Here is a 19957-nt window from a genome sequence, read left to right on the forward strand (position 1 = left end):
TGTTGACTGATTGAGACTTTAGCTATTGATACATAAAACAGATGAGAAATGGTTGTTTAAAACATCTGTGGGATAATATTACTCCGCCTGTGTATTCCCAGGATGCATTTTCAGAGTTAATGAGCGTCTTTGCATTTTGAATCCCATCGAAACAGAGCTAATTAGCCATATTACGTGAAGGAGCACATCTCCCCCATCAATAAAATATCTTGCTTACCTGGTCAACATTAGTCCACCAAAGATGTTCTATGTTGTGGTGAAAACAGGTGAACAACATTACACGAATGATTTAAGTCTGTTAGAATTAAAATACAAATTTTAGGGGATACAGTTGGTGTCATCTAGAAATAATTTAAAGTTTTCATGAAGAAAATCTGAGTATATTGCAGTTTTAAACAAGTAAGGAGTTCCATTTTAATGTGACTAGCTTGCAGTCTGTCCATTCACACTTTTTCGTGTGCACAGTTTTATGCAGAAAATGTCAAATTTAGCTAAAGTACGATCACGCATCTTCTGTTTTTTGTTGTGGATTTAACTTTTACCCCAGAGCTGCTCTCTGCAACAGGAAATGACACACGCTCTTCAAACCATTGTAACTCTTTGACCGTTTACGCCCAAAGTTGGGCCTGCGGGCCAAATTTGACTCGCCAAAGCTTATCTTTTGGTCCGCCAAGTTGTGGCTACGGAAGTGTTTGGTTGAAACCCCTTAATCATATGGTGTTACAAAATTCTATCAGTAATTAACCTGAAGGCCAAGTTGCAGGTGGAGGTATTGATAGTCAAAAGAGCAGCTCCACGTGTCTCATTAGGATCCTAGTTTGTTGTTTTCTTTGGAAGAATTTTTTTTTTTTTCCCTTGGTCTTGTTTTTCAATTAAAAATGGCTAGTTAGGCCATGCTGTTATATTTAAACGTTTCAAAGAAAATTCGTACTTACTTTTTATTCTACCCAATTTGTGTGTCACCTTGATAAATAATGAATCAAAATAATACATTAAACCATATTCCTTATCTCTGCTTTTATTTCATGATATACAAAAAATTATTGTATTTGGCCCGCAGATCGGGATTCCATTTAGATTTTGGCCCTTTAAGTGAAAATGTTTGGAGACCCCTGGTTTACTCAATAAGCATAAATGAGTTAATTTCATAAATTGTAAACATAGTAGTAAAGTGCTGCAGTGTAAATCTACTTTTCTCTCCGTCAGAGTTAGTTACATTATTTGTGTAAGCACTTTAAAGTCAAACTTCGATCATTTCTGGATCTATTGTAGCAAAAGTCCCAGTGAGTTCGTTTTGAAATATGGTTATGCTGTTTTTAGCTAAAATGAAAACAATCTGTGTTGTTTTCTAGACCGTAGTTTCTGCGAAGCGGCAGGAGTTCATTAGAAATTCACCTCTGAGTTGAGACAGAATTCTTGGCGCGGAACGAGTTTGCCCCCATTTCCCATCATCCACCTGTTACCTCACAGCCTCCTATAACCCCAACCTAACATTAGCAGTGCAACAAAAATGGCGAGGAATATTGGATCTATCCAGCCGTACAGTTTTGAACCAGATTCCAGCTCAGACGAGGAAAATGAAGACATAAATACATCTATTATTCTGCAAGTGGATGAATCAGGATGCAGTGGAGCAAGGATCATGTGACCCGCCGATTGTAGCTTCTACGACACACCAATAAGATTTTTTTTAAATTATATTTTTTCATCTGAAACAAAATTTTTATCTTAATTTTTTATGTCCTCCTTCATGAGAAAAATATCACAAAACATGTTAAAAATACCAAAAACATGATCAGCTTTTGACTTTAAAACTGTCAATTATTGCATATCAGCACAAAGCTGCTTTTCTCAGCTTCATAATTGTCTATTTTCAGGCTTGTGTGTTTTGTCGCCATTTCAGCAAAGCTTAGCCTTGTTCCAGTGCTGCTGTGTGAGACTGGAACAAAGGTAAAACAGCATCAGAGTGAATGCCACTCTTCCTAATAAAGCAGCTGTCACTCAGCTGATCCTGCGATGCCAGCCTGCTGTGTGGACGTCCTCAGTGGTCTGCTGCTGGGCCCTTCGTCCTGCATGAGACATTGAAAGGGAACGGCGGCGCACAAGGTCGTCTTTTTCTGACAGTAGAGCATAACTGCTGAGAAAAACGCTCTCATATTTCAGCTGAAGTAGACACTGCAGAGTCCTTTCTTGGCATTTAGACGCCTTTTCCTACCTGGTCAGACTGAAATCTACCTGACTGTGGCAAATTTGAAAACAGCTGAGTGACATTTTGAGTCTCTATTTCATGTCTTTCCTCATTGGCTAAGCTTTCATAAACGCTGGGTCAAGTCATTTCAGGTTCTGGCACATTTAATCGTCTGACAATTCTGGGTTATAGTCTCTCTCAACAAAAGTTTCCAACCACATGAACTTGACAGTATGTGGATTCTGCAGAGCTTAAATGATACACTTTTAGTTTTTCTGGGTGCAAAAAGAAATCCTCTTTAGGTACGAAACAAAGTGATTTTTGATGCTTCAGTTCTGGAATTGAGTCTTTAAACTTGCTCAGTTGTTTCTTCACCTCCTTTTCATGGGTTAGCAATCAACTCTGGGGTTCTTATCTGGCCCGTGGATCAGCACATGGTAAACGGGTCCATGTGTCAGAGTGCTGTTTGACTGACAGCCTGTCACTTCCTCTTTGTCATCAGCAGTGTACTTGTAGATAGGATCTCTGAGATGCAGACCGGACTGCTTTTGATCTAACCTTACTGCTTACGTGCCCTTAAAGCAGTCGAATACCGAACAGGATACAGTTTAGCCACAGTGCCCACTATGAAACCATTAATAAATGCTGCATCCATTTTTTATATTTTTTTAAAGAGATTTTATGTGCTGAAAGGAGCAAGAACTAACTACAATCATGTGTGTGAGGATTCATCATGTGATGTTATCACTGGATTTCTGCTCATCCCTGTAAGCTGAAGAACCTCCTGGGATGAGCGGCGAAGCCTCAAGATGAACCTTTTAAGTCCAGTTTCTCAGAAATCCTGTAATCTTAATGTGATGCACTTTAACTTTAACACTTGCTGGTTTTTCATTTCCCAGGTGAGCGACCGTACCAGTGCCCGTACTGCGACAAAGCTTTCAGCAAGAACGATGGCTTGAAGATGCACATCCGGACTCACACCCGGGTAGGGTTCCCTCCTTTTTAAATTGTTTGTGTTCCAAGTAGAGTGACACCAACTACGTGAAGATGCTGATCCTGATCAACATGTATGCAGAATTTGGATGTTTTTACCTCAGAATTGATTAAACAAACCAACAGTGTGAATGCACATGAATAATTGTGCACATCAAAAAGCACAAGCTGGACATCTAAGGTCTCCCTTGAAAAAGAAATCTAATCTCTATGCGAATTCCTGGTAACATAAAGGTTAAATCAAATAATGAAAATAAAATAAGTTCAGTAAATGTTATTTTAGTTGGCGAGTTTGGCTGATAAACAGATTAATACCAAATTGTTAACCTTTTTACTAAATTTTACAAAAGAAAAGATTATTATTGGGTTTTAGCACAGTGTTTCTGGAAACAGTGAGGGATGCAGATATTTTCACCAGCTTGATTTTCATCTTCATCTGTCATTATAGATTTAAGTGATTTGAATTGCAGTTAAATTTGCTCTGAGAATGAAAGACTTATCCAATATCTGGAGCTATCACACATCTGTTACGTATTTACCAAACTAACAACGTACCTTGGAACCATTAGAGGTCATACCTTTTTTCTTTTTTAGAACAATTTTGTTTTTTAAACGGATTTTTATCAATTAAATATGAAGCCTTAAATTCTCCCACCAATATAAATCCTGTTTTTTGAGTTTTTAACATGTATATGTGTCATTTTTTATGAAAGAGAACAAATGTCATCCATCCATCCATCGTCCTGACCGCTTCTTCCCTTTCGGGGTTGCGGGGGTGCCGGAGCCTAACCCGGCTACTGAAGGGCGAAGGCGGGGTTCACCCTGGACTGGTCGACAGTCTGTCGCAGGGCAACAAATGTAATAAGAAATCATTTTGTTTTTGCATTTTCAAGTATTTCTCCTTTTAAATCAATCAAACTGTCTCAGACAGACTCTGTTTGAATGAATGATCTTCTTTCCATCAACAGGTCTGCTGCACATGCACTAAACCAGGGGTATTCAAATCCAGGCATCGAGGGCCGGTGTCCTACATGTTTTCCAACCAACCTTCCATTGAAGCTCCTTATTGGCTAAACATACCTGATCCTGGAAATTAGCAGCCAATAAGGAGCTTCAATGGAAGGTTGGTTGGAAAACATGTAGGACACCGGCCCTCGAGGCCTGGATTTGAATACCCATGCACTAAACCCTCATCTGTTCCTAGTGTCTAGTTCAGGTTCTGGAGAAGAGAAGATGGTATCTTCACATTGACTGCAGTCAAATGAGCCGCCGTTCACATTTCTGTGGTCAAATCAGCCGTCACTGGATTTTTTGTGTGAGTTTCATCCAATACTTACGGTAGCAGGACTGAGAACGCTGGAAAATCTCCACCAGACTCCACGGAGCTTCTTGATGTGACCACGGAAATGTGAACGGCGGCTCATTTGACCGCAGTTGGAAAGGATTGTAAATCAATGAAAGAGCATTTTGATGTTAGCTTTGATTATTTTATCAAGAACTCTGAGAAACCAATGATTGAATGTATTGATCACAGCAACCTCAATAAACATTGGATAGTTAGCATTACCATTGGCTTCTCAGCTCCAAAAGCCACGCCCCCTCAGAGGAGATTTTGGAAAAAGAGGCTTCAGATCAACATGAAAAATGGCTTTTTGAGACATTTCGGTTTTGGGATTTTGGTTAAACTTCATAATAATAATTAAAACTCTACTGGAAATGTTTATTTTACAATAAAAAAAATTGTTATAGAGGGACTTTAAAACTGTTGGACTTTATGCTCCTAAAATAGTTTTCTCAAAGGTTTTATTAAGATATTCACTTTTCTGCTGAAGTTATTCTAGTTATTGGCAGACAGAACACCTGCCTTTGCAAAAATAAATAAAGAAAACATATGGAATAATAATCTTTTTTTTAATCAATAACTCTAGGTTAGTGTGCTTTTAAGTTGAATTAATGTTTTGTAAAGCACTTTTTTTTACCTTGCTAAACCGCCTGCTCAACTAGATGGTGGAACTTTTTTAATTATTTTTTTTTTCTTTTGGTTAAGGCCCAAAGCGCTTTAAGACACAGACACACCTAGTATGTGATGGGCATTCAAGAACAAACTAAACGCAGGTTCTTGAATGTGCATTTAGCCCATGATGTTCACACTGGAGAAGCAGGGAGGGGCTTCTTCTTTTTTTACTGTTTAACTCTTTAACACTGGAGCTCCAGTGTTTAAATTCTTTGATTTACTGTAACTTTTCATCCGTTAACACGATCAAGTAACAATATGTTAAAGATTTTGTGTTACCTCTGGTGTTAACCGGGTAAATATCAGATGTCCACCACCTGCAGTTGGCACTAAACGTCAAAGCGGTGCAAATCTCATGAATCTTACTCCAGACTTTTTCTTTTACAACTCTTTTCCAACATATGACAAACCTGGTTTTGTATAATTTTGTCCAGTAACAAACTGCAATTAAGACTTTCTCCTCAATGATCAATCTTCTTCAACTTTTTAAGCGTTGACACTTCCGTGAATAAAAAGAGACATCATACATTTATATTTACCAAATGTCGTCCTTGATTGGTCAGAGTTTGACCTGCTTTAACTTTCAACATGCATTTAATGGCAACACGTTTTGTACGTGAAGATTAAAAACAGTCATAAAACCTCCGTAGCTAATGCAAGGTTTTTGAACATGTTAGCCTAAAAAGCACCTTTACAAAGACTTTTCATTGGAAGAGGCTGTTGACGAGGGAGATGTGAACGTAGACTAGAAGTCATAGTCCTGTTCACCCATAACACATTCACACACAGATGGCAGCTTACTGCCATTCAATGTTGACAACCTGTGACCTTCAGGAGCAATGTGGGTTCACCTCAGCACATATAACACCTGGGATCTTCTGACCAGACATCGACGGCTCTACCTCTGCTCTGCAGCAGCTTATATTTTGAAAGGTCATGAAGGGAAGTGTCTTTTTTTCTTCTTGCTGGGATGATTGACAATAACTCAATAAGTGGACAACGTAGGGACTGGCTTAACATTTTTTTTCTTTTTTTAAATATTAGCTTTTGAGGTGGTAACGGACTCATTTATTTACTCAATGTGGTGCATTTGCAGGAAATAGACTTAGAATGCTTAAAAATAATGTTTTCTGTGTATTTTAGCATTCTTAATTAAAATTTTGACCCAAATTTACACAAATGTCGCAACAGAAAAGCACAAATTAAATGACAATCAGCTAACAAAATTGTGTGTCAGGTACTCATTACTGCTGCATTATTGAAAGAACTGGGCGTAAAAAAGCAGAAACTGAAAACTTTTCCTTATTTTATGCTAAATTACAAACTTGCTTTTTGGCCAATTTTGTTTGTGGGACATAAGAAGAGAAGAGAAGGTTAACCTAAACCACGTTTGATGTACCACATCAGCTGTTTGCTTCTTGTGCTCAACAAACTTTATTCACCGGACATGAAAGACTATTTGTTTGTGATCTGTTTTCAAATTGCTTCCAGTTTCCAAACGCAAATGTAGTGGATGAAATATGTAAATAAAAACTCTGAATTAAAGGAGTTGTTGTTGTTTACAACCGTAGAAATCAGTTGCACAGAACTAACCGTAAATGAGGGAAGTTGTTTTTTAGTAATTGCCTTCAAGTGGTTTGTTTTGATGAAAAACGTGTGTGGAAACTTCCTCCACATATCAGCTGGAACACAAGAGTATTGTCAAAATATATGGGAGGAACCATCCCACACAGAAGAAAGAGAAACTACAGAAAAAATGCAAACGTGCAAAAAAGAACCAAAAAAACGCTCAATGATTTCTGTGTTTCTCCTAATTCTTTAGGATAAGTTTTTCACATCTCTGTAACTCTCCTGAAAAAAGAGCAGTTTGAACCGCTCTCAGCGCCTAATATAAGGAGCAACTTCTGCTAAAGGGCAAAATGAAAGATATAAACTGTGACTTGACTGGTTGCAGGCAGACAGGCAGGAGAAATTATTCCATTTGTCATATTAGAGTTTAAATATTTAGTCTCTGCTCTTGTGTAAATTCTGGCATTTTGCTCTGAGTTTATACTCCTGAGTGTGACTTAATGTCGAAGCCTAAATGGAAGAGCGCTGCGTGGTAAATATTTAAGCTTGACGTAAGTTTTGTCTCATTCTCATTATAAATGTCAGACATTAATAAAAACATCCGCCCCGGGGATTGTTATCGTACGGTTAGATGTGTTTGAGCTGCAGAGGGTGCTGCTGGAAACATAAACTCTGTTGCCAGCATATGTAATGCTACTTCATTCTGATGTCACTTCACAGGTAGAGTGGAAATGTGCCGGCTTCACACATTCACACTTTCAAGCAGAGAACAGGGCGGTGTAAAAGGAAAAGTGGAATGAGGTAGTGTTGAGGGAAATAGGGGTTGAGCTGGTTGAACTGCATCCCTTTTTCAGCGCTTGTGTCACCCGGGAAGAATGACAGACGTCTGTCATCAGCTGTGACAGTCCGGCCCGTCAGATCCTCCTCCAAAGCTGGACACATCCATCCCAGGTGCGGCGTCTCTGTTAAACCAGACAGGTAGAACTTTCTGGTGCGCGGCTGATTAAACTGACTGATGTTTGGTTCCAGATCTGCCTTTGCTCAGCGCTCTGTGAAATATGGGCTGAACAGTTACAAACAGCAGAGCAGATGAAGTCACCTTTGCGAGAAACTTATTTCATTTGGCTGAAGGAGCTGCAGCTCATTGCGAATGAAAAGATGATTTGTGATGGATGTGATTGGAGCTTGTGTGTTTATACCACAAACCACATCCCGGGCCAGCCGAAAGTAACACATTTGATGCAGATGTGAACTGCTGACATGCTGGACGATAAAGGGTTTGTACGTTTCAGATGGAAATGGCTTTGCCTGCTCTCTCTGTGTGTTCTGTGACCGCTGAAACGTTTTGCCGTCATTTGATGTTGGCAGACGAGGTCGTAGTGTTTTTTCAGCTCAGATCTGAGTCAGAAAAGATGTGCGTAAGTTTGACATTTAGCTTTCAAAAAGTAGATGCTGTTCAATCAGAGTTACTTCTTACAAATATATTCATTTATATTGTTTTTATGTTGTTAGACTAAAATAATTCTGTAGACGCACGTCTGCAAGAAAAGCTTTGTCTTTAATATTTCTTAAAGTTTGTTACCATTCAGTCCAGATAACCGCAGATTAAAAGTACTTTTTTGTACAATACTTTTGTACAATCATGCATTTTACAACGTAATAAATATTTAATTTAGATAAATAAACTCAAGAAAAAGGGTAGATTATTTTGAAACCTGTAATTTACATATTTGGAATTGGAGTCTAACACCAACACGCAATTTCTCCACGGAGCTAGCGGTGATAAACAAAAAACATTTTCTCTAAAAACTTTTCTAAACAAGCTTCAGGAGTCGAGTCCTTTTACCTCAGAGTAGTAAAACACTCACAAAAATAACTATTTCCCAAATAAGTCGTTTTTTACTGTTCCAAAAGTAATATATAATCATATATATAGATATAGTTTACTCTGAAAGGCTGAAGAAAATCATGGTATGGCCCCTTTAAGCATGAGAGAGTAATTTTTAGTATTTTAATCAGAGTTTCTGTAATTTATTCTTTCAAAAGTTGGTGAAACATAATAAAAGGAAATATTGAGGAAATTATTGAGGAAAATGCAATAAATAAAAACCATGAAAGATTAGAATTTCTAGGCTTTCTAGTAAAGATCAACAAGCAGTAATACAAAGTGAGAAATAACAATAATGAGGTGCAGTGGTAGAGCGGTCGACCTCTGATCGGAAGATCCTCACAAACGGCCTTGTCTGTCTATGTGTCGAAGTGTCATTGGGAAAGACACTGAGTCTCACATTTCTCCCGGTGGTCAGAGGTTGGCGCCAGTGTTCGGCGGCATCAGTGTGTGAATGGGATTGTGACTGCAAAGCGCTCTAAGAAGGTAGTAAAGGAGGACTCAAAGTAAATTAGTATTCGCCATTTACCAATAATAATGAGTCTGTGGTTGTTTCTGTGCTGTGATCTGAGATGTTTCTGTGGGGTCTCAGTGATTGAAGTGAAAAACTTGCTAGTTCACTCCAGGGACGGTGATTTGTATTTGAGATTAGGACTCCAAGAACGATTGGTAATCTTAGGCCAAATCCAAATCCTTCCCCTACGGTTTCTCCCTACACATACAGTTAGCCCTTTAAGCGGAGAGCTATGGAAAAATAGTGTCTTTGAATTCAGACAGCACTAACACTCGATGACATCGAAAAAATGTGCAATAAAGTTTGTAAAAAAAAAAAAAAAACAACTCAATGACATCATCAATATTCGCCGGTCATCTACGTTACCAAGTAGCTTCCAGGGCTCGGAAAATACATAATGACATTGGTTTAATAAGTTTAAAAAGTCATGCTGAAACTAAAAGTCATGACTTAAATTTAAATGTAAACTTCTGTGCTTCAGAGCACATCCACATGAAGAAACGCACTTCTTCACGGCACAGCGCGATGCGGCTCGCCCTACCAGCGGAGACATTCCGATCTCGAAGTACCTTTGTTCTATCCTTAAACAAAACTATGTTGGACACCCCTTTCCTTTCAAATACCCTTCAGTTGGAGGGGTAGGGGAATAATTTGGATAAGACCTAAACCCTAAAATTTAGGCTATGGGGATGTTAGACCATGTTTATCTTTAGATTAATAGTCAGAAATTCATTGTTGGATCTAATTTTAACTGAGAAAGTCTCTTTATGTAATTTAGGTAATCTATCGAATCCCTGTGTTAGTAATCCAGGTTATGAGAAAAAAAAACACAATTCATGTGATTCAGAGAGACGCAAACAGACAAACCATTTAATATCCCACTCCAATAATCCTTTGATCTGTTGTAAAATTGTTCCCAGTGGTCTTTTAATTATGATGATGCTGTTTTTAGCCAAAATCCAAAAAGTTATCATTTTATAGTACATTGTTTCTGCAGAGGGGGAGAAGTTCATTAGAAATTCACCTCTGAATTGTGATGTGACTGTTGGTGGGGAGGAAGCCTTCACTCATTTCCCATTATCCCTTTGCTTACACACTCTCCCGTAGCTTACAGCCCCTCACAACCCCAACTTAACATTAGCGGTTCAACTCGGAACTATCTCGTTGTATAATTTTGATCCAGATACCAGCTCAGATGAGGAAAACAAAGACGTTCATGAATCTATTTGCCTGCAAGTGGATGTATCAGAATGGAGAGGAGCAGGAAGCTTGAGGGTTTTAGTTTTTCTTAACAACTTCAAGTTTTTTCCAAATGTTCTTTTCTGCTTCTGACTCACAGCAATTTAAATTAAGAAATACTTAGAAATGCAGTTTTAAGGTGATTTTTTTATACTTGTTCTCCGTAATCAGGAAAATGCCACAAGAACATATTAAAAAAACACCAAAAGCCCCATTATGTGTGATCCTGTGATTGAGAAGACAGAACTCAGGTTAAGTCTGCGATAACAAACGTCTGACTCTGATAGTTATTCACCTAAAATGATGCAGCTGCAGAGCAGGAAGACAGAACCACAGAAGCATCCATGGTTAACAGTTACAAATTCAGTTTAGACGCCAGACTTGTGAACTTGTGTCACAGTCACTTGAAATGAGGTGATTCTTAAAAGACCAGAGAGTCGACTCGGATTTGAGTTGAGGACTTTTAAATTATGTTTATGACTGTGACTTATCTTGGACTTAAAAATCGCTTGTGAGCATTTCTGGATGTTTCAGATCAAAGTTAATTTTTCTTTTTCTAAGTTAAAACTCACCTCTTACCCCATCTACCTGGTTCAGGTGTTTTCCTCCAATGGGAAGCAGCAAAGACAGAGAAGGAAGCAAAAGGGAGAGCCCAGAGTCTTCAACAATCCCTGCTAAATGCTGAACAAGTCAGACACAATCGCCTGTGCTTTTCCCGGAAAACCTCTGGTACTCATGTGAGGAAGTGGCTTGAGGTTGCTGGGCGTGCATTTGATATTCAAAAGCTTTGCTCGTAGACCAAAGCACTCCAAGAGGTTCTGTGTTGTTCTTTGGAGCTGGAAAAACTCTGAGAGCCATCAGGGGGGAGACTTGGAAACCAAAAGCCATTTTTCTTGTTGTTCCTGAAGCATTTCACCTCAAATAAGGCAATGTGACTGTTGCATGAGAGGAAAAGTCAGCAGATCACTCTGGAGACCATAAAATCCATTCACTGCACTCTTTCCAGTGGTTTCAGGAATATTCAAATCGAATCCAAAGGGGAGAACAAACCACTCTGCAAGACTGAGACTTCCTGGAGTCAAGCTGCCAACTTGTCTAAAGTCATTTTAACCTTCCGCGGTGCTGGCGCTTGATGTCAAGCTGCCGCCTGAAGGCTAGCGGAGCAGAGACTTCCTGTTGCCATGCAGCTTTACAAATACCTGCATATTGAGGATGTCACATGAGAAGAGTGCCTGTGCCGACGTGAGTAAACAAGACCCCGCTTTCTGCATCTCGAGATGTGCTCTTTGCACGGTGCGGTCAGATTCAGGAGAGGTCAGGTCAGAGGTCAGAGGTTAAACAGCTGCTCGAGTCCCCAGGTACAGATGTTCAATGTTAGCGAGGTCATTCTGGCTGCCTCTCACCATCAAAGTCCACCATGTGGCTCCTTTTGGACCTTTAGACTTTAACCTCCTTGTTTTTTTTTCTGATGGTTGGAGATGATCACTGTCAAAGCTGCTGATGGAAGTGGGAATTCAAACTGATTAGGACACAGTTGGTTTCTCTGTGCATCTGTGTGTGTGGGGTCTCTCTCACACACAGAGCCCTTTTATTTCTTTTGTCCGTCTCTTTTCTGTCACATGCACACAGCCGCATCCTTAAATCCCCACACAGGCACACATGCGCTGAACCTGATCTTTACCTCCTTTTGTATCCTGTGTGACTGGGCACTCCTTGCCCAGCCCACATGATAGCGCCTTTCCCAGGACCCTTTACTTCCTGCATTCACCCCGTTTCCATGGCGACTAAGCCTAGAACGGGTAAAGCCTCTGTTATCAGGCAGACGTGTCAAAAACTGCTTCCTAAGGAGTGACAGCGAGAGGCAGCTATCTCCTTCATTCCTCCTAACGTCTTGTAAGGTGCTCGCCCACCGCCTGTTTTCCAGCCTCCTCATCACAAAGCTGCACGCTCTTAGAAAGGTCTCTCCAAAAGACACAGAGGAAATGTTCTTGGGTAAACTGATGAGGTGTGGAGACACAGGATTGATCCTCCACAGCCGCAGAGTGCCAGCGCCCTGATACACGTTCAAAGGCAGTTTCTGTTCAGTGTTTTCCTTTCTTTTTTGAGAAACCATGTGTTTTTGATGGCCCCTGTGTTGGCTGCTTCCTCCCTCCTGCAGGGGCTGTCCGAGCCTCCGAACCCAAATTGCGGTGCGAGCGCAGCAGTGTTTGCCACAAGAATACTTCCACATCTTCTTGTGTTTTTATCCTCTGCGTGCGTGCCTGTTTGTTTGTCCTCCACGTGTGCGCGCAGACGTGTGTCATTACTCGTTTTTCTCCCTGCAGGTTTGGTCCATATGGGATGAAGGGGATTATTTTTCATGCTCTGTCAGTGAAAGCGGTGTGTGTGTGTGTGTGTGTCGCTGCAGGAGAAGCCGTATAAATGCAGCGAATGCAACAAGGCCTTCAGCCAGAAGAGAGGACTGGATGAGCACATGAGGACCCACACGGGAGAGAAACCTTTCCAATGTGATGTGAGTGATGTGTTCTATTTTCTGTGCGTGGAACTGTGATGGAGCTCTGGCACAAGGCCACATGTGGAGCTCAGTTAGCAGCAGATAGAGATCGTTCTTCTCTGGAGGGCCAGAGTGGGCTGATCTCACGTAAACACATTGAGAGGATCAGAGGGATAAATTACCCTCTGCTTATAATACAGCAGGAGCAATAATTACTCCCATAGAGCGAGGAGGGAGCATTTGACAGAATTAGCTTGTAGTGTTTAGAATTAACTTTGTCAGTGCTGAGCTTTATCATCATTTGTGCAAAACATGTTTGCAGCTCTCTGTTTTTTATTTAGAGAGCCTCAATTATGTCTGGAAACACTTTGAAAATGATCTAAAATCCTTTCAAAGTCATAGTATTTTTATAGTAAAATAAAACCCAGAGGTCAGATGAAGGCGTTACAAATGACAGATATTACCATCTTTTGAACATCTTTTCAGGGTCAATTTGAATATTTTTAACCAGAAATAATGCATCCATGTTTGTGGTTCTCACCAAATCTATGTTTTTAAGAGTCAAACTGAGGTAAAGACTATAGTGTGGTCTAATCATTGTCTCTTATTGACAGCAGTGGATCAATTTTTCACTAAATTTCGTGAATTTTACCTTTAAACTGTTTGTTTTTATTTTCATAGTAAAGGAAAAAATCTTTTAAAAGTGATTAAAAGCTGTTTTATCCATAAACTGTACATAAATCTTACTTCCATAGGAAGTTTCCATCAAACTAATAATTCAAATGAAAATATTTGTAGATTTACCTTAAAGTTCCACTCCAACTAGACCCTTTTCTGTTGTAAAAGCATTCCCAGTTATCTTTTAATTATGATTATGTAGTTTTTAGCCAAAATCAAAAAGCCTGTGGAGGACTGGACTGTTATCACGGTAGTTAGCCTCGCTAATTTCCCATCAACTCTTTGGCAATGTCCGAACTCCCACCCTAATCTCTAAGCTCTGGATATTAAAAGTATTTCTGACACCATGCTCACTACTTTTTTTTTCGAAACTGATGTTGAAAATGCGGATAGTTTGTCAAAAGATTACATTAAAATTTGCAAAACTTGCTCAAACACAAAGCATTGTGGTCCATCTTCGCTAATGCAGTAAGCATCAATTGATAAACACTGGTTTTTCGCAAAGACTTCTGGGAAATTTCTAGGGCACTCAATTTTGAAATTTTAGATTCAGACAGCACTACAAAGATAGATCTAATCCAGTATTATGATTATTATTATTACCCAATGGTGAACGCTCCGTATAGTGAGCAGTGACGGAAGTAAGACATTGCTTTTTTACACTCTCTCCTGCTAACTTACGCGAGGTTCACACCGCACGCGGAAGTGCCTCAAAGTGGAGTGTGCACCACCTCCAGTTCACACCAGACGCGTATTTATTCGCGACGGTCGACAAACACTTCTGCTCAGCTGTGATTATTTAGAGCTTCTACAATTAGTCTGACATCGTCCATCTTCACTTGTCGCCAACTGCCTCTCTCTTGCTGATTGTGTTTTTAGACACCTACAGTCTGTTTAGATAGAAAAATATGATCGCATTTGTCAATCGTGGTATTTTATTTTGAAACATGTGTTACATTTTGAAAATTGACCAGATTTTTGCGTCTGTTATGGCGTAACTTCCTGCGGATCGTTTGCGGCTCGCGCAAAAAATAGACCAGACGGTAAACCATCGCTGCTCTGTGCGAGCCGGGTGCATAGGTTCGCGTGTGGTGTAAACTACACCATAGGCTAACAAGGGCGGCGAATGCTTGTAGTGTGAACCAGGCCTTATACCAAGCTAACATTAGCGTAGCAAAAAAAATAAAAATAAAAATATTGCAAGCAATTGTAGCTATCCAGTTTCTGAGTTAGGTGGAAGCCCAGATGAGGAAAATGAAGATCTAATGGATCTATTTGTCATTTTGCAAGTGGATGCTACTGAATTGCAGCAGAGAAGGGAGATCATGACAGTCGCTGCGTCACAAACTTGAGCTTTTTCAAACTGCAGGTTTTCCTCTTCTCCTGATCCAGAGTGATTTTAATAAATAAATGCTCAAAAATGCAGTTTTAATCTTAAATTATTTCATATATGTTCTCCATTCTGAGAAAAATGCTACAAGAACATGTTAAAAACCCGATTTTCATTGGAGTGGGTCTTAAAAGCTATTTATAAAAAGCGATCTAACTATCAATAATGCATTTGTGGTAAAATGTTGATTATCTCAGAAAGTTTCCGTCATCTTTTTGCTAGCATGTAAGTCTCCCCTGTTTACCATGTGATGATAAAGTGTGGGACACGGAAGGAAACAATCAGATAACTACCAGACATTTGTCAAAGCTGGCAGTCACCCCAAACTAAAAAACATGCAACGACCATCTGCTATAAATTGCAAAGACCCACAAACTCTTCATTACCTAATGATTTTACTATTTGTAATCCCAAAGGAAGCTTTAATCGAAGCATCTCCTTCAGACACAATTTCTGTTTCCCTTCAGGAACAATCTCCATCTGTAGAGCCGAACAAAAATCTCCATCCATTTATTCATTTAATGCTTTGAAGATTTTTTTTACTGTTTGACGCAGCTAAGATATGAATTAAAGTAAGAATATGATTTGACTGTCCTTCTGCTTTCTGTTATAGTCTTCAGATGAAGCTGTTGGCGTACAGATGTGAGCAGGTTTTTGGAGTGTAAATCACAGATGGAGTGGAGGAAGCCCCATGCTGCGATTCTGCAGGATTTATGTCAGAATCCAGCGCCAGCCAACGCTGGATTATCCTGACAGATAGAGGGGCAAGGAGCCATTTGTACAGTAGAAAATGGCTCATTTAGAATGGATGTTAAAGTTGCGTGCAATCCCTCTCACCACTAGTGGGGGGGGGCTGTCAGTGAGCGTCTTAATTCAAAATGGGTCTGTTCCTGTTTGAAGGGGAGCAGAAAATGAAGAACTTGTGCTGAAGGTCAGCGATGAAAAGGCCCGTTCTGACAGAGTGTCTTGTGTTCCTGAAGGTGTGCGACCTGTCGTTTAGCTTGAAGAAGATGCTCAGCAGGCACAAGCTGACGCACAACCCCAACCGGCCCATGGCGGAGTGCCAGCTGTGCCACAAGAAGTTCACCAGGAATGACTACCTCAAAGTACACATGGAGAACGTCCACGGGGAGACGGAAAGCTGAACCAGTTATGGGAGGAGATCCCAAGATAAAACTGGCCTTTATGTTCCAGTAAAGTTCAAACATGCTGTTTACAGAGACAGATAGATAGCAGAAATGTTGTTATTAATAATACATGAATTGGAAATGTGGGGAACATTAAGGCTAAAACACAGGCTGTGCCTTCGTCCTTTTTTCCATAGTTCATTTGTTTTTGATATTTGAACAGATTTCCTGATATGGAGCCGCAGAGTCTGCTCAGTCTTCCATCTCACATGCAGTTTTTCTGACAACCTGCTTTCTTGTCTTAAGTCTTTACTGTTCAGTTGCGACCATTTGCCAAAAGTCTGTGACCAAAAGCATTTCTGTCTCTGTTCTATGCATGTGTTCCATATGTTCACACCTTAACGTTTCAAGTGGCACCTGTTTGTAAGTCCAAACTCCTTTTGTTGTATTTAATGGCTTTACTGTGTACTGTGCTGCGCGGACTGAAGATGGAGAGCTCGGAAAACAGTAACCAGCTGCATAATCCGAAACAGCTCTGGGCTCTTAGCTGTTGTTTACATGATAGTCAGGCATTATAAACATGCTGTCGTTGGCCTTTCATGCAGCTTCTCTGGATGTACTTTGGGAAAAGGTAATTTAATTAGACCCAATATTTACAAGTTCTTTTTTGGTGGGAGTTGTTGCAGCTCCTCATCATTAGCTCAAGAAGAAAGACTTCTCCTTGAACGTGTTTTGTCATTATCGAGCCCATTATGCTTTTACATTGTTCGGCTTTAAATACACTTTCACAAATTTAAGTCCCATTCTGTCTTCTTTCCATTCGTTTCCCTCCTGTTTTTATCTGCGTCCTGACCGTGTGAATTCAGACTTTTGAATTTTGACTTGTGTAAAACCTCCTCACCTACCAAACATCCATTTCCTCTTCCTGCTCTAATTTTGTTTGTGAGCTGTGAAGGAAAAATGGCATTGAGGGTTGATTAAAAGCGCTCAGTTCTCCTTGTTCATCTATTCTTAGTCTGATGGGAGCGGAGGCTAATTAAGGCTTTTTTTTTCTGTCTCTGAGGCCACAGTCACCGCTCGCCTGATCTGTAAAGCCACACACTAAAGGGCGCCTCTGATGGTTTCTGTCAGTGGATGCTGCAGCTCGTTCTCACGTCCATCACTCACAGAGCGTCTCCTCTATCTGCTGATTTGAGCTCTGTGAGAATCTGGATTGAAGTGGGAGGCCTGCGCCTCCGTCTCATCACAGGGACTGTTGCTCAAGCTCAACAAATTATAACGTGTGGTTCTGGCTTCCTGAAAACATAGCAGTATGTCACGTTTCGAACTGGCTCTGTTTGTTCAACAATTAACTTATTTCTTGGGTTCATGTTGGATTACATCTCAGTTCACGGTGCTGAAATCAAAAACTGATGAAGGTCTCTGAGGACCCTGTTGGGCGCTCGACGGAGAACAGCAAGCAAACACTCCCAGACTAATAGGGCTAATCAGGTTAAAGAACTTGTTAACCCAGGATTGAGGAGTTATACAAGATGTACAACAGAAACACAGGAGGAAAAGATGTTTTTTAAGAGTAACATGAATCCTGTCAGAGGTTTTTTTCTCATTCTGTTGTGGAGGGCTGGTATATTTGTTGTGCAGTCCCTCTCTCTTCACAAAAAAACAAGGCTGATTTTTAGGAATTGGTTCAATTTGACCCAAGAAAGAGTTTGGATTCCAGATACCCCGTGATCTGAACAGGATTCATGGAACAGTAGACCTTTACACCACCCAGAGATCTCAAATCAAATGAGGACTAACGTGAAGAAGCAGAACTAAAAAGAAAGTTCTGCCCCCCATGCCTCCTACCTCCCTCTCGGTGTTCATGAACAGAAAGTATTGTATCAATTTACATCAAACTGATTTTTGATGCCACACTATTATTTGGGGTTTAAAACTGGTTTATGTGGGAGTCAATGGGTAAGTTGACCCCTTCTGAAACCAGAATCCAGTGGTCATTTTAGGAACTACAACATACGGTACTTCTGGGTTTTCTTCAAATTTGGAAACGCAAGATGAAGGCTATGACAAACATCCTAGCCAGCAAGACCAAGTGGGCCCCATATGCTTTAAAGGTGGGCAAAAAATGTGGGCTCCGTATGTGTTTGGGTGCAGTTAACCTGGTGGCCCCACCTGTGTCTGTCACCATGGAAACTGGGGACAAACGCATTTGGGGCCCATATTTTAGGCCCACTTTTAAAGCATATGGGGCCCTCTTGGTCTTGCTGGCTGGGTATAGATCAGGGGTCTGCAACCTCTGGCTCTGTAGCAACTTGTGGCTCTTTTACCCCTCCGTTGTGCCTCTCTGGTTAAAAAAATATATATTTTTTTTTAAATTTTAAAAAGTAACTAAAGTAAAAAGTGTGAAAGTAGTAAAGGAAAAATAAGTAAAAAAAGAACTCAAACTTTAACTAATAAAAAACAGTTGAAGGACAGAACCACAAGTCGAACTACAACATTTTGACAACATTTTGTGTGTTCCGTCCTACAGAAAATGGAATAGACGTCAATAAGCACTTAATTAATAAACTCTTAATTAATTAACATCCACCAACAACAGTAAAATTGTCTTTTATTTAATAACTGCTGACATTACACTCCCTACTAACACATTTGCTGCATTGAGATGTTAATATGTGGCTCGGTCTTTTATTTTGAAAGGAACTCGTGAACTTCTGTCAAAAGTTTGCAAAAGAAAAAGGGATTTTTTTTATGTTTGTTTTATTCATGAAAAATGAACAACATTATTATCATAATAGTAACAATAGCATAAATGCAAATCACTGTCATGTTTTTAAGGGGTGAAGGAAGATTTTGAGGCTCTTAATGGGTTGAGGAAATGACTCTTTCAGAGTTAAAGGTTGCAGACCCCTGGTATAGTTTATGTTTTCCAGGGTCTTCCAGATTTTATGAGTTGAAAGTAAAACCATGTGAGATTACAGGGTATTTGTGTCACTACTAGAGATGACACATTTTCATTTTATAACCAAACCTTGTGTTACACCATAGAACTGAGTCATAGCGGAAGAGAATTGTAGCATCCCTCCTGCATATCAGTAGAGATTCTACAACACATTGAATTTACTATTTTTTGTTTTATTTCATCATACCAGGCAGACATGTTTTTTTATTTTATTATCACTTGCTTATAAGCTAAATTCAAAAATGACTTTTCCCATTTTTTTGTTTTGAAATACACAAATCATGAGTCAAACAGAAACAAAACCCTGACCCAAAAATCAAGGTTTTTACTGAACTTCGATTTGGAAATGGTTTATTTCAAGCAATCAAACCAAAAATAAACTAAAGATTAGTAGTATAAATACATAGTACTAGACACAGATATATCAAACTTAAGATAATTAATCATGGAATTGATAGGAAAATACATCCACATATAGTTGAAAATTACTCAATTATTAATTGCTCCCAATAACAAATAGAAATAGCTTTTGTGCATACAGAACATGACACGATGAGGAAACTGAACATCCTCAGTCAATGGCCACCACTTCTGGCAGCTCATGTGGTCCTCCTATCTCTTTACTTCTAGGATTTAGGTCAACTAAAGTGCAATTTGACCCCTTCATGCCGTATGTCGCTAATTAGCAACGTGCCATTAAATCCAGGACTCCACACAAACCTTAAAGATACTGTAGGTTTTCAACCATTAACCCGATCAATGTCATTCCAGTAGATTGTGAAGGAGAAAAGCGGCGTTTCGCTGCTTTTCTCCTTCACAATCTACTGGAATGACGTTGATCGGGTTAACGCTTGAAAAGATACAGTGAATCAAATAACATAAATAGTAGAGCTTTGGTGAT

General features: G+C 39.7%; 1 protein-coding gene across 1 annotated transcript in view; it reads left to right on the forward strand.

The window, feature by feature from the left end:
- prdm5 (PR domain containing 5) overlaps nt 1–16891 on the forward strand; it is a 60332-nt gene extending 43441 nt beyond the window's left edge. Inside the window, exons 14-16 of the mRNA XM_024279460.1 lie at nt 3088–3173; nt 12813–12917; nt 15948–16891. Of these exons, the coding sequence (XP_024135228.1) occupies nt 3088–3173; nt 12813–12917; nt 15948–16112 (356 nt within the window). The 3' untranslated portion in view covers nt 16113–16891. The remainder of the gene's footprint in view (nt 1–3087; nt 3174–12812; nt 12918–15947) is intronic.
- Nucleotides 16892–19957: the final 3066 nt, after the last annotated feature.

This window comes from Oryzias melastigma, linkage group LG4 (genome assembly GCF_002922805.2).
Source record: "Oryzias melastigma strain HK-1 linkage group LG4, ASM292280v2, whole genome shotgun sequence".
Lineage (NCBI taxonomy): Eukaryota > Metazoa > Chordata > Actinopteri > Beloniformes > Adrianichthyidae > Oryzias > Oryzias melastigma.